This window comes from Myotis daubentonii, chromosome 2 (assembly GCF_963259705.1).
Source record: "Myotis daubentonii chromosome 2, mMyoDau2.1, whole genome shotgun sequence".
Taxonomy (NCBI): domain Eukaryota; kingdom Metazoa; phylum Chordata; class Mammalia; order Chiroptera; family Vespertilionidae; genus Myotis; species Myotis daubentonii.
The window spans coordinates 15583198-15596676 of NC_081841.1; the positions used below are offsets into that span (position 1 = coordinate 15583198).

The window sequence follows — 13479 nt, forward strand, 5'->3', positions numbered from 1 at the left end:
GTGTGGGGCAGTGGACTAGTTCCCCTGGAGCCAAAGGTAATCAAGAGTATGAGTGGGGGGTGGGGGGAGGGTGGTGGTGGTTGTGGTTGGGGATTAATAGGGGGATGAGGACACATTTGTAATACCTTAACCAATAAAGAAATTAAAAACAAACAAACAAACAAAGGTAATCAAGAGAAGCATTTGCTCCTACAAAACCCACCCCAGCCAGTTTCACCCCAAACCCAGGGCGGGGGAGGGAGGGTCTCGGGCGGGGTTTCCCCGGCGGCCACGCCCCCAGCGGGCTCACCTGCGCTCTTCTTCTCCACCCTGCGCATGCGCTTGAGCCGCTTGAGCATCCCGCGCAGGTCGGTGATGCCGTACTGGAAGGCGATCTTCTCGTACTCGTTGGGGTTCGCGTTCTTCAGCAGCTCCCACACGTCTATCTCCGGTTCCTCGTCCTGCTGCTGCTTCACCTCCCTAACCCGGGAGAACCGTTGCTTAGTTTAGCGCCTGCTCCCTGGCCCTTAACGACCGGGAAGGGTTTTCCGGTTCAGTGCTGAAAGCTCTGTTTAGTGTCTGAGCATTTAGGCTGAGAAGAAAGTCTAGGCTTTGCTTGGAGTCTCAGGGAAGCTTCCAGATAGTTAAAGATCAGATAGGTGCACGTATAGGAACACTGGTTTTCCTAGTGCATAGCACATGGACGGCGGGGGGGGGGGGGGGGGGGGGGGAGGGAGGATTGGAGGCTATTAGGAAATAGCCTGAAGATATTTTTACTTATTTTCAACTTGAAAAGTCTAGACGGTGAGATTTGAGGAACTTAAGACCAGTGTTCATCTAGGATATGGTTATTGAAAAAAGTAGATTAAGAACTAGAAGTTTTAAATATTGGTCTGAGGGGAAAGGCTCTCTACCTTCATTGGTGTGCACACCCTACCTATCTATTTATATATGAAGACAGTACACATATAGTACACACACCTTTGGATTTTGCAAATAGCGTGTTTCTTACCATATTAGTAAATGTGTATGCTAATCATTTTTTGCTATTTTTTTAATGCAAAAAATATTTGAAATTGCCACGTTTTATTTTATTTTTTGGTTGGTTGGGTTTTTTTGTCTGATTTTTGTAGATACATATGATTTTGAAAAGAATTGTTTTCTAAATTGTCAGGGGAAGGAGAACGAGGCCAATTGTTTTTTTCATTTTAAAGTACTGTCTTGAAATTTTTAGGACAGCCTTGGTATGAGGTATAAAGATATAAATGTTAAACTTTAAAGCAAATGGTTAAGGGTTACATGAACAAGGGGATAGTAACTTCTTAGTGTAATTGTCAAAATTATGACTCAAAACTTCGATTACTGACTAAAGAACATATAGAACATGTAAAGAACATATACAACTAAAGAATATTTGATTTAAAGTATATTTGTCTGCCCTTGTTTCAAAACCAATAATGAAACAAAAACTCAGGAATAAACACTCTTTAGGAAAAGATCCTTAGGGTAAATGCAAAATATAATTTAAATGGGTTTCCTTCATTGGCTAAATCATCCTGATTTTGTTGACATTTAATTGACTTTTTATCAGATTAATTAGGGAATGTTACAGTGACTACTTACTGTGAATAATGCTGGTTTGGATATGATTTTCCAGGAAAACTGGTCAACACATCTTAAACATCAGTGTGAAAACAGGATCATGCTATCATGTTAGCAAATGATGGATTACATATGTTTGCATTGTCACATGAATCACACTTGTTTCAGTGTCTTGAGGAAATGCTGGATTGCAATTATGGGAATGGGAGGAGAATACAAATATTAACATAGAGTTTAGGGTGATGTTAGGCAAGGATGATTTCTGAATATCTAATTTCCATTGTCATGTAAATCATTTTACCTAGAGGCAGAGGATGCTGAGGCTAATCTGGGAAGTGGAAGGGTGTGAGGGTCACTGGTCCATCAGTAGCCTTTGTGGAAAGGACTAGAAAACACCATTAGAAAAGTGTGCCTCTTAAAAACACAAGTATTGTGTTCACTCACTGAAATAACAACACCCTCTATTAACCTGGGGACATTGAAATGTTTGGGAAATTGTACTGATGTTGGAATATTAGTAATAATTTGCCAGATCTACTAAATCTACTGCCTGAAAGCAGTCTAAATTTCTAATATGTCTTTTAAATATTTTGTAGGAAGTTTGGAAGAATTGCAATTAAAATGCATATGTACATATGTATATATTCCCTGTGAGTATTCCCTCAATCCACTTTATTAATGCTCTATTTTTGTCACAGTCCAGCCTCAATATAGTCCCCAAACTGTAAAATTGTGCCATGATACATTGTGTTAAATTTGTATTTCAGCCAAGAAGAATTAGATACATATACATTTCAAGTATTCTCCTGACACTGGCGAAAGGACTTAAAGATAGCAAACTAGATTAAAATAGCTAAAAAGAGGCACAAGTGAAACACTGAGGCATACCTAGATCCATGAGGTGAATATTTATATGATGGAAGCCAGTAATAAAGATCATTTTCCGTGTGATTTCTTAAGTTTTGTTGGTACTAATAGATTCATAAAACCAACCCTCACCATGTTTTTCCATTAAAACACCAAAATATACCTCAGTCTACCACATTCTTAATTTTATCAAATTTTGTGTGCAAACACCGATGACCTCTTGCCTGTTCCTTCCTTTTCTCTCTGTCACTTAACTGAATCCCAAATTGCAAGGTTGAAGTATTCCTCATTTTGTACTGGATTGTGAGATCAAGGCTCCCATCTGTAGCATTTTCTTAACTCATCCAGAACATCTCTTTTCTTAACATGTGTGGCTGCAGATGGCCCTACCTGCATGGCTGCATTAATTTATAGTAGGAAGAAAAATTCACATTTCTATAGGCACTCCTGATTCCTTTCCAAGCACTGGGATTAACCTATATAACATTCACAGTACTTTCATCTACATCAAAATTTCTATAACTTGATGATCCTAGTGAAGTACAAAGCAGTTATAGAAATTTTATGTAGAATAAAACTTTAAAGTATTTATATAGGTCAAAACCCATAACCAGATGCTACCTAAAAGATTTACTCAGGGCAGAGATATCTTTTGTTGTATGGAGATGTTGGTTATAATGATATCTATTCAGATAGGGGTTTTGCCATAGACTCTTAGAGTAGATATGGTAACCAAGTGTCATTACCACAATGAAAACATATGCAATTCACAAATTAGTAGAAAAACACAATGATTTGTAAAGTTACGTTGATGGATTAGTATAGTATATTAAATGAATATATTCTTATGTTAACAACAATCTATTTATGAGTCAAAATCATAATTAGGGGATGTAAAGAAAATGAGACATGTTGGCTTGCCCATATTTCCTAGTAATTTTTTTCCTTAGTCATTTTCACCATTAGATGATTTCTTTTACTCTGCAAACTGGTAGAACTAGTCTGTTCTTTTTTCTTTTATCTTTTTACCCAGAGTATGACAATTAATAATCTACTGTATCATGTTTTGATTGACTGGTTGATATGTATATGTATATATTTTGTTCACAAATATAAACACTTCAAGGGAAAATGTCACATTTTTGGTGAAAGTAAATATTCAATACCTACTGTGAGCCATGCCTTTTACATTTAATTCTCACAATAATTCTATTAAGTAGTTTTTGTTCTCCACATTTACATATATGGAAACCAAGTCTCAGAGAGGACATATAATTTGACCGAAGTCATGTAATCAGTAAATGGTAGAGTTGAAACTCAAATCCATGTTTTTAGCACTATGCTTTCCCTCCCACAAATATGTATTCTTCCCTTTCTGTGTACCAGGCACTGGGAGACACTGGATTTCTTTTCCTCACATCACCTGTAGCATTATATTCTATAAATACAATGAAAACCGTATTTTGCTGGTTGAGTAAATATTTGCAGGGGAAAAAACCTTTCTTGTCTTCATAAAGTGTCAATTTGTGTTATAAACTGGAGCATCAATTTGAAGTGTCCAAAGAAGGAAAGATGATTTGATACTGCCAATGTATATTGGTTGGCTAATATCCATTGGTAGTTAATAAATTGCACCTTTTAATATTTCTGTTCTCAACCAAAATGTTTAGAGCTGGGGTGAATTTTTCATTCATTGGAACTTGAATAAAGGCATCAAACTAAACTGAGATATCCCAGTTATTTATTTTTTATAATTTGCTGTCAAGCATATTTGTACTTGTGTTCCTTTAACAACCATAGCAAGCACTAAAAGGAATAAAAAGTTAACCTAAAAAGGTAAATGAAAACTGATATCAATATTATATATCATCAATTTAGAGTTGTAGTTTTACTGTTAACTTACAAATTTAGTAGATAAACATAATCAATTTCTTCTTGTTTCTTCACTAAATATCTGGATATGTTTAACTTTATATATAACAAATATAATATTGCATATGATATAATTATATATGCAACTGTATAGACAGAAATCATATAAAATGATTATATGCTATACATCCATAATGAAGTTGTACAAATCCTATCTAATAAAAGAGAAAAATGGTAATTGGCGTACGACGATACCCTTTTCATTGGCTAATCAGGGCTATATGCAAATTAACTGCCAACTATGATTGGCAGTTAACTGCCAACTATGATTGACAGTTAACTGCCAACTAAGATTGGCAGTTAACTGCCAACAAGATGGCGGTTAATTTGCATATGTAGGCACAATGCAGGGAGGCGAAAGGGAAAGCAGGAAGAAGCCCCCTGCCACTGACAGTGATCGGAAACCCAGGGGGGAGCTAAGAGCTGGGGGGCAGGGCAAAGGCGGCCCTGGGGCCGCCTTTGCCCTGCCCCCCAGCCATAATCGGAGAATCAGGCGCCTTTGCCGCCCTGGCCAGTGAGAGCAGGAAGTAGGGGTGGAGCCAGCGATGGGAGCTGGGCACGGTCGAAGCTGGCAGTCCCGGGAGCTAGGGGTCCCTTGCCTGGGCCTAAAGCGGAGCCCACGATCACGGGGCCGCTGCAGCTGCGGGTCCCCGCTGCCCGAGCCGGACGCCTCAGCCAGAGGCCTCAGGCCTGGTCAAGGGGCCGATCCGGTGATTGGTGATCGGAGGGTGATGAGGGTCAACTCCTCTGGCCGAGGCATCAGGCCTGGGTGGGGGGCGGAGCCGGGGATTGGGGGGATATGATGGTCCCCTTGCCCAGGCCTGAAGCCTGGGTCAGAGGCGTCAGGCTTGGGTGGGGGGTGGAGCAAGCGATCAGAGGGAGATGGGGGTCCCCTGCCCAGGCATGATTCCTGGGCCAGAGGCCTCAGGCCTGGGCGGGGGCCAGAGCCAGTGATCAGGGGGATATGGGGGTCCCCTGTCCAAGCGTGACACCTCTGTCAGAGGCGTCAGGCCTGGGCAAGGGGCCAATCAGGCGATTGGAGGGTTATGGGGGTCTACGCCTGAGGGCTCCCAGTATGTGAGAGGGGGCAGGCTGGGCTGAGGGACACTCCCCCCCACACACACACCCAGTGCACGAATTTCGTGCACCGGGCCTCTAGTTTTATTATAAGAGCGAACAATGTTAACAGGGTGTGATAATGCTAAATATTTATTTCTATTTTACTACCATATTTTATTTCTTTTTAAATGAACATTTTTTGACATTTTTAACATCTCTGAAAGAAAGATGTATCTTATAATAAAAAATATGTCACACTAAACTATTAGGAGCAATTTTTTTTGCTCAGTGATTTATAAAATACAGGTATATCTTAAAATGGATGGTGTCTTAGATTTGATGAAATACAGTAAATCATAAATGCTATATTAAAGTAGGTGTGCCTTCAAAATATATATGTATTTTATATACATATGTGTATATTATATATATATGTGTATATTATATATATATATATATATATATATATATATATATATATATACACACACATACACACACCTGCATAGACTTCTACCAAAATTGTGAAATTGATTTTTCAGTCAAATATCAAAGGCAGGAGAATGGAAGCTTTATTCCGGCATCATAGGGAATCATGGTTGAAATGAGAGAAATTAGAGGTATTTAAGTCTTCTGTCTCAGTTTTCAATCTCTTCATCCCCGACTAAGAAAATATGCAAAGACTCATAAAACATATAAGAAGAAAATATAACAGCATCAGCTAAAACCTTAAACAGATTAGTATGCTAAAACCTTGAACAGATTAGTATGCAGTTGTTTCTCTGTCTCTTTCTTAGTTGACTCTGTTATATTCTATAAGCAAAACACGTTTTAAGAAATAAGAAATTCTTTGAAACACATCTACTTTAAACTTGACTTCTCTGAGTGGGTATCTAAAAATTTCCAGGCCACAGCTCCTCACTCCATCACTTGGTTCTCACCTACGTTTCAGGAGACCACTAAAGTCAAGTTCCCCTGCATCCTCTTGACCTTCTCCACTGTCATTAATGAAAGAAAAGCAAATCTGGGTTTAGTGCTGAGACACATACACAACAGTTTCCCCCAAACACTCTACGTATAATGTATATGCAATTTTGTACCAGCACACAAGTCCTGGGACGAAATCAACACAAACTATTCCTTTTCACACAAGTGACATTGAAAACTTTTTGGAGTATGTAACTTGTGGAAAAGTAAACATGAAGAGACACAGTTTTGTAGATTGCATATATAAAACGGCTTAGATTTGTGTTAAAATGGAGTAACACAAATGCAATGAAGCCAAACAACACAAAGTACTTTGTTTTTGCAAGTTGGGAGGGTCTGGAAACATACCCGTGTGAAAAGCAAAGGACTTTTGCTGATCTCTGTCACTTGTGTCAAACAGAGATTGGCTTGGAGGACAAAGTGTACCAGTGGCAAATATATAAGTGCAAAGCTTATATTCAAAGGTAACCTCTTTGTGTCCATCAATAGATGAATCAGATAATGTGATACCGACATAACATAAGAATGGAGCTAGTGCAAAGCTTTTTAAAAGATACATTCCTGCCCTAGCCAGTTTGGCTCAGTGCATAGAGCATCAGCCTGAGGACCAAAGGGACTCAGGTTCCGTTCTGTACCTTGGTTGCGGGCTCCTACCCAGCCCGGGCCCTGGTCCGGGTGTGTGCAGGAGGCAACCGATGTTTCTCTCACATCAATATTTCGCTCTTTCTTTCCCTCTCTCTTCCACTTTCTCTAATAATCAGTGGAAAAATATCCTTGGGTGACGATTTTAAAAAATTAAAATTAAAAAAATAAAAGTTGCATTTTTTTTCTGTTTTAAAGGGAAATACGTATAAGCTTTTCATTTTCTTTTAAAATGAATTTTTCAAAAATTTGCCTTTGAAATGTTGATGAGCCTTCTACAGGATTTTTTTAAAGTGCTTTTCTATAGAGAAATGCATTTTAAAGTAGACATGCAACCATCTTTGATTTCTTATAAACTCTAAATAGAAGCTATGGAGCTTACACTTAAATGGCACTATATACTCACTTGCATGTTTAATTTTTTAATAAAGATTTTTTTTCCTGCTCTTTACAAATGTTAGCTATGGTTCCTAAGGGGAGTCTGCGGATTTAAAAACTGTGTATAACACATAAGTCATACGAATTGAAGTCCAAAAATGTGTTTTCAAAAGTTCTTTAATAGCTCCATAAGTGATTTCTAGATGAAAAGCGATATAAGCTTTCTGACATTACTTAACTGGTTCTACATAAGATGTGTATCTTTATAAATTTATCCTTTTTGGCCACTTGGTGGGAAATAATGCAATGAAGGAAGAAGGCACATATGAATAGATTGAAAGTGTGTTTTTAAAAGGCAACTGTGAAACCTGCCAAAATGGGAACTTCACTATTAACAAGAATATTCTTAAGAATGACCCATAAGCCCTGGCCTGTGTGGCTCAGTTGGTTGGAGTGTTGACCCCGTACACCGAAGGGTCACGGGCTGGATTCCCAGTCTTGCCACATTACCTAGGTTGCGGGTTCAGTCCCTGGATAGGATGCATATGAGAAGCAACCAATCGATGTTTCTCTCTCACATCAATGTTTCTCTCTGTGTATGTCTCTCTAAAATCGATAAATGTGTCTTTGGGTGAGGATTTTTTTTTTAAAGCATAATCAATATATACTTGATTTGGCCTTAAGCCCGGGGCTTTTCTAGAACACTAACTTTTGAATATATGGTATGTTTAACTATAGTGAAAAAAAATTCTCATTTGAAATGATAGAGGGTGGAGGAAGAGAAAGTGTTTTTTAAAAAATCCTCCACTTTCATGTTGTACAAAAGCTACGTTGAGTCCCTTTTGAAGTTACCTTCTCTTGAAAGCAGATCTGATGTCAATGTTTGGAGTACTCCCAGTAGATTCTTTGAAAGGAAAGAAAAACAAAAAAACAAACACCATTAAGAAGGCAGTTTTGTGTTCAGTTCCTTTCCAGGCTGTGGGGATTCTTCAGAAGGAAGGAAGGCCAGGAGAAGGGGCATGGCTCCTCCTGGAATGCGGCCGAGATAGCATAAGCTATCCTCCCTCACACAGAATCAATGCTACCGCCGCTCATTGCCATTCCGCCTGCCTGCCGATTAGGATCTCCTGAAGAGCTTCAAAAAGTGCCAGCTTCTTGGTCTCCCTGCTGGAGATTTTGATTCACCTGATCAGAGATAGGTACCCAGATATCAAAATTCTTAAGAAGCCCTTCAGGTGATTCTCAGAGATGCCTGGCAAGATTCTATAATCCCAATGGGGTTGGATCAGAACCAGATTTCCACTTAATACATAAATCTTGACAACACCTCCACCCCCGATCACGCAGCCTCTGCTTGGCATCTCTTGGAATGGGCTTCTCACAACCTGCTGTTGTGTCTACAAAGCTTTATCGAAAGAGCTCACTCTAATGCTAAGACAAAATTCACCGCCTCCTAATTTCCACCTTTGATTCTAATCTGCCTAAACACTTCTCAAGTACATGGAAAACTGCCTGGTCCTTCTGTGTGATGGCCCTTCCTCTATTTACAGGACCTCCTTCATCCACACCGAATAGAGCACGATTTCTGGATTCTCCATCCCCCTGGCTACACTCCTCCAGAAGGGATCCTGGTAGAGCATAGCGCCCAGGGCTCAAGACATTACTCCAGATGCGGATCAGCTAGCATGCTGCAGAGTGGGGTGCCATTTTCTACACCTAGATTCTATGCCGTGTCTAATGGCCTCGTTTTAAATGATGCCAGCTTTGTCTTTGGTAGTGACATCACATTTTGGAGTCATCTTAAGTTTATGGAATCATCTTTACTGCCAAGTCAACTTTCCCTTTGTGTACTCAGAGAAGTGGTTCCCACCCCCAAACTACCTGTACACCTTTACATTTATCCCTGTTAAATCCAAACATATAAATGAAGAACTTTCATATCTCATCTCTGTCCTTATAAGAGAAATCCTCCCTTCCACCTGGGTATCCTAACATCCTTGTGCCATATTAACTTACCCCCAAACCTGCGTGGGAATAAGTGGACCCAATGAAGCATGTACATTCAGTACAGCTTCAGCCCTTACTTGGGAGATTGAAGGGATACAGGTAGCACAAACAAGAGATGCAATAATATCCCCAACTTCCCCTTGTAAATCACCTCATAACTATTTAATTCAGCAAGCTTGCTGGGACCATGCCAACCAGAAACACACAGTTTTAAAGGAAACTTTATTTTTAAAATATCATAGTATTAAATGGCCTTCTCCTCCATCCCCTCATGCCCCATCAAAAAAAAAAAAAAAATCACATTTATCCAGACAAGAACGCTCTCTTACCGCGCACTTCAAGATCGAAGGAACAGCTGTCAAACTTATCCTTATAGCTGACCTCACATCTGTAGTTTCCTGCATAGTTCTCTTTGGCCTTGATGATTTGCATCTCGAATGTGTATATCTGCAATGAAATGCATCTGACACATGTCAGTCCTGGCTGGCAGAAAGATGCCATCACATTTCAGTTTTTTTCCCCAACCCTGTAGCACTGTCTTAGAGACGCGTCTGTATCTGTGGATTCTATGACGATGTTCTCAATAGAGGAGGGGTCCTGTGCTCCACAGCCTCTGGGCACAGCAGGGCAAGCGTGCTAAGGGTAGACGCTAGGAACACTAACTCCAGAGAATTTTATGGGACTGAAATTTCTCAAAGCTGAACGTAAAAATGACCTTTTATCCACCCTGAAGGGATGAGCTAGCCAGGCCCCTATGCCAGGAGTTCAGGGCCATACCCGAGTGTGCCTTTCGAAGGTTTCCTTCAGCTGGAGATGCTTCCCAGCTTTGCTGGCCAGGTCCATCCATTTCCCTTTAAACCATTTGACAGTGGGTTTTCTAAGAAGATCTTCAGCCTTGACCTTGGCTATAAAGGTGATATTTTCACCTAGAAAAAGCACAAGTGATTCAAACTGGTTTAGAAATTGTCATTTGGCCCAGCCAGTGCGGCTCTCAGTTGATTAAACATCGTCCTGTGCACCGGGAGGTCACTAGTTCCATTCCCCATCAGGACACATGCCTGAGTTTGGGGCTCGATCCTCAGTGGGGATCATGCAGAAGGCATCCAATTGATGTTTCCCTCTCTCTGAAATCAATAAAACTGTCATTTTTAAATGACATTTTAAAAAACTGTCATTTGTTTTGCTCTCAACTGGAAGGAGTTATATGGGACTGCATTGCATACACTATTATGAGACTGGTGCCCCTAGAATTGTGCAATGAAATGGCCCTGATTATTTTACAAGCACCTTATAAGGTCTTTAGATTCTCCAACTTACCCTGTGTTTGAGGTTTATGGAACAAAAAAGGAGCAATGGGTTAATTAATAGAAATAATTTGGGGGGGAGGGGGGGTTGATATTCTATATATGAAATAAAAATGGTGAAAAATTCACAAATGTATGTATACAAATCTATATATACTAGAGGCCTGATGCACAAAATTCATGCACGGAGGGTTGGGGGGTGTCCCTCAGTCCAGCCTGCACCCTTTTGCAATCCTGGATCCCTTGGGATGTCTGGCAGTTGGATATCCCTCTCGCAATCTGGGACTGCTGGCTCCTAACCGCTCGCCTGCCTGCCTGCTTGATTGCCCCTAACCACTCTGCCTGCCTGCCTCATTGCCCCTAACTGCTCACCTGCCTGACTGATTGTGCCTAACCACTCTGCTTGCCTGCCTCATTGCCCCTAAACACTCGCCTGCCTGCCTGATCACCCTTAACCGCTTCTGCCTTGGCTGCTGCCATTGCGGCTTCATTTGGAATGTCGTCCGGAAGGTTGTTTGGCTGTCAGGTCTAATTAGCATATTATGTTTTTATTATTATAGGTAGTGCATAAATTTTTTCAAATCTTTTTTATTAAGCAAGTAATGGGAAGTCTGGGATTATGGGAATATGATTATATGAAGCTGCTCTTTTTGAAATAAACTTTCCTATCTGTTTGAATTGACAGATTACTGATAAGACCCTTAGTACATGAAAACTCTAGCTCCAGGGCCAGCCCAGCATTTTGGTGTCTTCTGGAAACATGAGGGGAGCTGACATTTCCATTTACATGCAGTGTGCTTCTATATTCCTGACCTGAAAGAATATAGGCAACCATAGGCTCATATGCATACTATTTGGTAAGTGTCAAAGACTAGTTCTGATCCCAGTATATTTCTTTTTTTAAAATATATTTTATTGATTTTTTTTAAAGAGAGGAAGGGAGAGGGATAGATGCCGGGAGCCGGTCCATCCTTGCTGTTTCAAGGGACCTGGCATATATGGCATACGGTTCTTAATATGTTTGCTCACCTTCTTGGCGCTGTGTTTTAACCAAGGTCACCTCTCCGAGAAAGGTTGAATCCCCAGGTAGGGATTTTCCCCTGAAGTTAGGGAGGGAATAAAACCCCTCAACTAAGTGCCAGGCGGGTAATTAATCCCTTTAACTACGAACAATCATGCTTAAACTACATAATCTTTTCTCCCTGGAATGGAGATAAGAAACGCCCTAACCTTTGTAATAGAGATTGATAGGATTGAATCAACTGGTATAAATACAGTTGTAACAAGACAGAAACACTCAGAACTTAGAACACAATCAAGAAGACAGAACCTACACGGAGCCTGGAGACAGAAGAACTTCGCTGGAGAGAGCATGCCGGAGGATCCTGGAGAGGGACTGGCCTCAGAGCCTAGAGACAGAGCCTAGCGGGAGAACATGGCAAGGGATCCTGGACTGAACCTGACTACAGAGATTGGCAGGAGAACCTGACTGGAACCTGGACACTGAACCTGACTGGAGAGCCTGGACAGAACCTGGCTGGAGAACCTAGCGAGGGAACATGGCTACAGAACCTCGCTGGAAATCCGAAGCAGAACCTCTCTGGAGATCCGGGCTAGAGATTCTGGCTAGGCTGCTGATCAACTGAACACTATCTCCGTGTCATTCCTTCTTCGCCGACTCCGTCCACACCTTTGGGGACCCCTGGACCTGCTGGGGTTGGACCCCGGCAGATAGAGAGTTAGAAACATCGATGAGAGAGAAACATCGACCAGCTGCCTCCTGCACACCTCCCACTGGGGATGTGCCCGTAACCAAGGTACATGCCCTTGACTGGAATCGAACTTGGGACCTATCAATCTGCAGGCCGACTCTCTATCCACTGAGCCAAACCGGTCAGGGCCCAGTATATTTCTTATAAAAATTTACTTAGTTAAAAATTCCTGGACCCCAAGTTGTTAACTTACCACCCTGCTTATTTCCTTCATGGTAGTTGGTTTTTGTGATTATCTATTTGTTTAATTTGTTGTTTTCTGCTCATCCTGTTAAAACTGCAAGTTCTGAGTGCTCACATGTTATAGTGTTCAGAATAGTGTTTTAACAGGTGTGCAATCAGTATTCTTTAATGAGTATCTCCAAAGTTGAATCATCTGTTTGACTAGCTTTCTCTGAGATACTATACATCCTGATAGTGTAATCATCTTACAGAATGAGGCGTGTTGCAATGACAGCAAACACTGGCTCAGGGATATAAGATATACCAGGCATTATTCAAAGTACTTCACAGGTAGTATTACCCCTACTTGACAAATGAAGAAACCTATTTGTATCCCACCTGGCTCCAGGCTCCAGGTGCTCAACTCCTACATACTAAAGTGTACTGAAATGATAACTCACCTTTTCAAGGATTTAATATAGAAATACAATGGGATACTATCCTATATAATAAAGAGCTAATATGCAAATGGTCATCACACCCTCATGCCATCACGCCTTACTGGCTCAGACACTCAACACTGAGGAGAGAATAGGGACCAGCCCGGCACAAATGAGCTTGCAAGAGAGGAATGGGGACCAACCAGGCACAAATGAGCTTGCAAGAGAGGAATGGGGACCAACCAGGCACAAATGAGCTTGAAAGAGAGGAATGGGGACCAGTCAGGCTGTGGCCCAGGCAAGGGACAAGCTGCCTGCCCTATGGTCCTGGGTGCCAGTCAGTGGCTG

The 13479-nt window shown here is 41.0% G+C and overlaps 1 protein-coding gene across 11 annotated transcripts in view; it reads right to left on the bottom strand.

The window, feature by feature from the left end:
- Positions 1–13479, bottom strand: part of MYBPC1 (myosin binding protein C1) — a 91688-nt gene that overhangs the window by 41691 nt on the left and 36518 nt on the right. For 8 of the 11 annotated variants that reach the window (XM_059681852.1, XM_059681856.1, XM_059681859.1 and 5 more), the window contains 5 exons: positions 10231–10379; positions 9783–9900; positions 8299–8350; positions 6381–6437; positions 290–459 (listed from right to left, as the gene is read on the bottom strand). In XM_059681852.1, coding sequence (XP_059537835.1) covers positions 290–459; positions 6381–6437; positions 8299–8350; positions 9783–9900; positions 10231–10379 — 546 coding nt within the window. The remainder of the gene's footprint in view (positions 1–289; positions 460–6380; positions 6438–8298; positions 8351–9782; positions 9901–10230; positions 10380–13479) is intronic. The other 3 variants (XM_059681861.1, XM_059681862.1, XM_059681855.1) reach the window with 1 other exon arrangement.